Genomic DNA, 645 nt, shown 5'->3' with positions numbered 1-645 from the left:
GAGGAGGAGGCGGCAGCGGTGCGGGCGAGCTGCCCGCCGCCGGTCTGGCCCCGGAGCCTCCGGTGTACGCCAACCTCAGCAGCTACCCGGCGGTGAGCTACGCCGCCGATCCCGGCCCCTTCGCCGCGCCTCCTCCGCGGCTCCCCCCGCCGCCGCCTCCACCTCCTCCGCCGCCGCCACCGCCGTTAAAGGACGAACCTCAGATCGTCCCGGAGGTGCCGAATTTTGGGGAAAGCCCACCCCTTTCCCCCATCGATATGGACACGCAGGAACGTATCAAGGCGGAACGAAAAAGGCTGAGGAACCGCATCGCCGCTTCCAAATGCCGTAAGAGGAAGCTGGAACGAATCTCCCGCCTGGAGGAGAAGGTGAAGAGCCTCAAGAGCCAGAACACGGAGCTGGCCTCCACCGCCAGCCTGCTCCGGGAGCAGGTCGCCCAGCTCAAGCAGAAGGTCCTCAGCCACGTCAACAGCGGCTGCCAGCTCCTGCCCCAGCACCAGCACCAGGTGCCGGCTTACTGCCCCCCCCCGCCCCCCCCACGGGGGGGGGGAACGGGACCGAGGGGAATTCCCCTCACGTTTCCCCGCGAACGGACTTGAGGGGAGGGAGAGGACGGTGTTCCTGAGGTGGGGATGGCGGGGGGGG

The 645-nt window shown here is 68.8% G+C and overlaps 1 protein-coding gene across 1 annotated transcript in view; it reads left to right on the top strand.

Moving 5' to 3' along the window:
• The window catches only part of JUND (jun D proto-oncogene), a 1155-nt gene extending 518 nt beyond the window's left edge, over positions 1-637 (top strand). Inside the window, exon 2 of the mRNA XM_010578756.1 lies at positions 4-637. Coding sequence (XP_010577058.1) covers positions 4-599 — 596 coding nt within the window. The 3' untranslated portion in view covers positions 600-637. The remainder of the gene's footprint in view (positions 1-3) is intronic.
• The last annotated feature ends 8 nt before the right edge of the window (positions 638-645 follow it).

The sequence above is a fragment of the Haliaeetus leucocephalus genome, unplaced genomic scaffold (assembly GCF_000737465.1).
Source record: "Haliaeetus leucocephalus isolate CR32 unplaced genomic scaffold, Haliaeetus_leucocephalus-4.0 Scaffold654, whole genome shotgun sequence".
NCBI classification, from domain to species: Eukaryota; Metazoa; Chordata; class Aves; order Accipitriformes; family Accipitridae; genus Haliaeetus; species Haliaeetus leucocephalus.
This window is presented reverse-complemented; position numbering and strand designations above follow the sequence as displayed.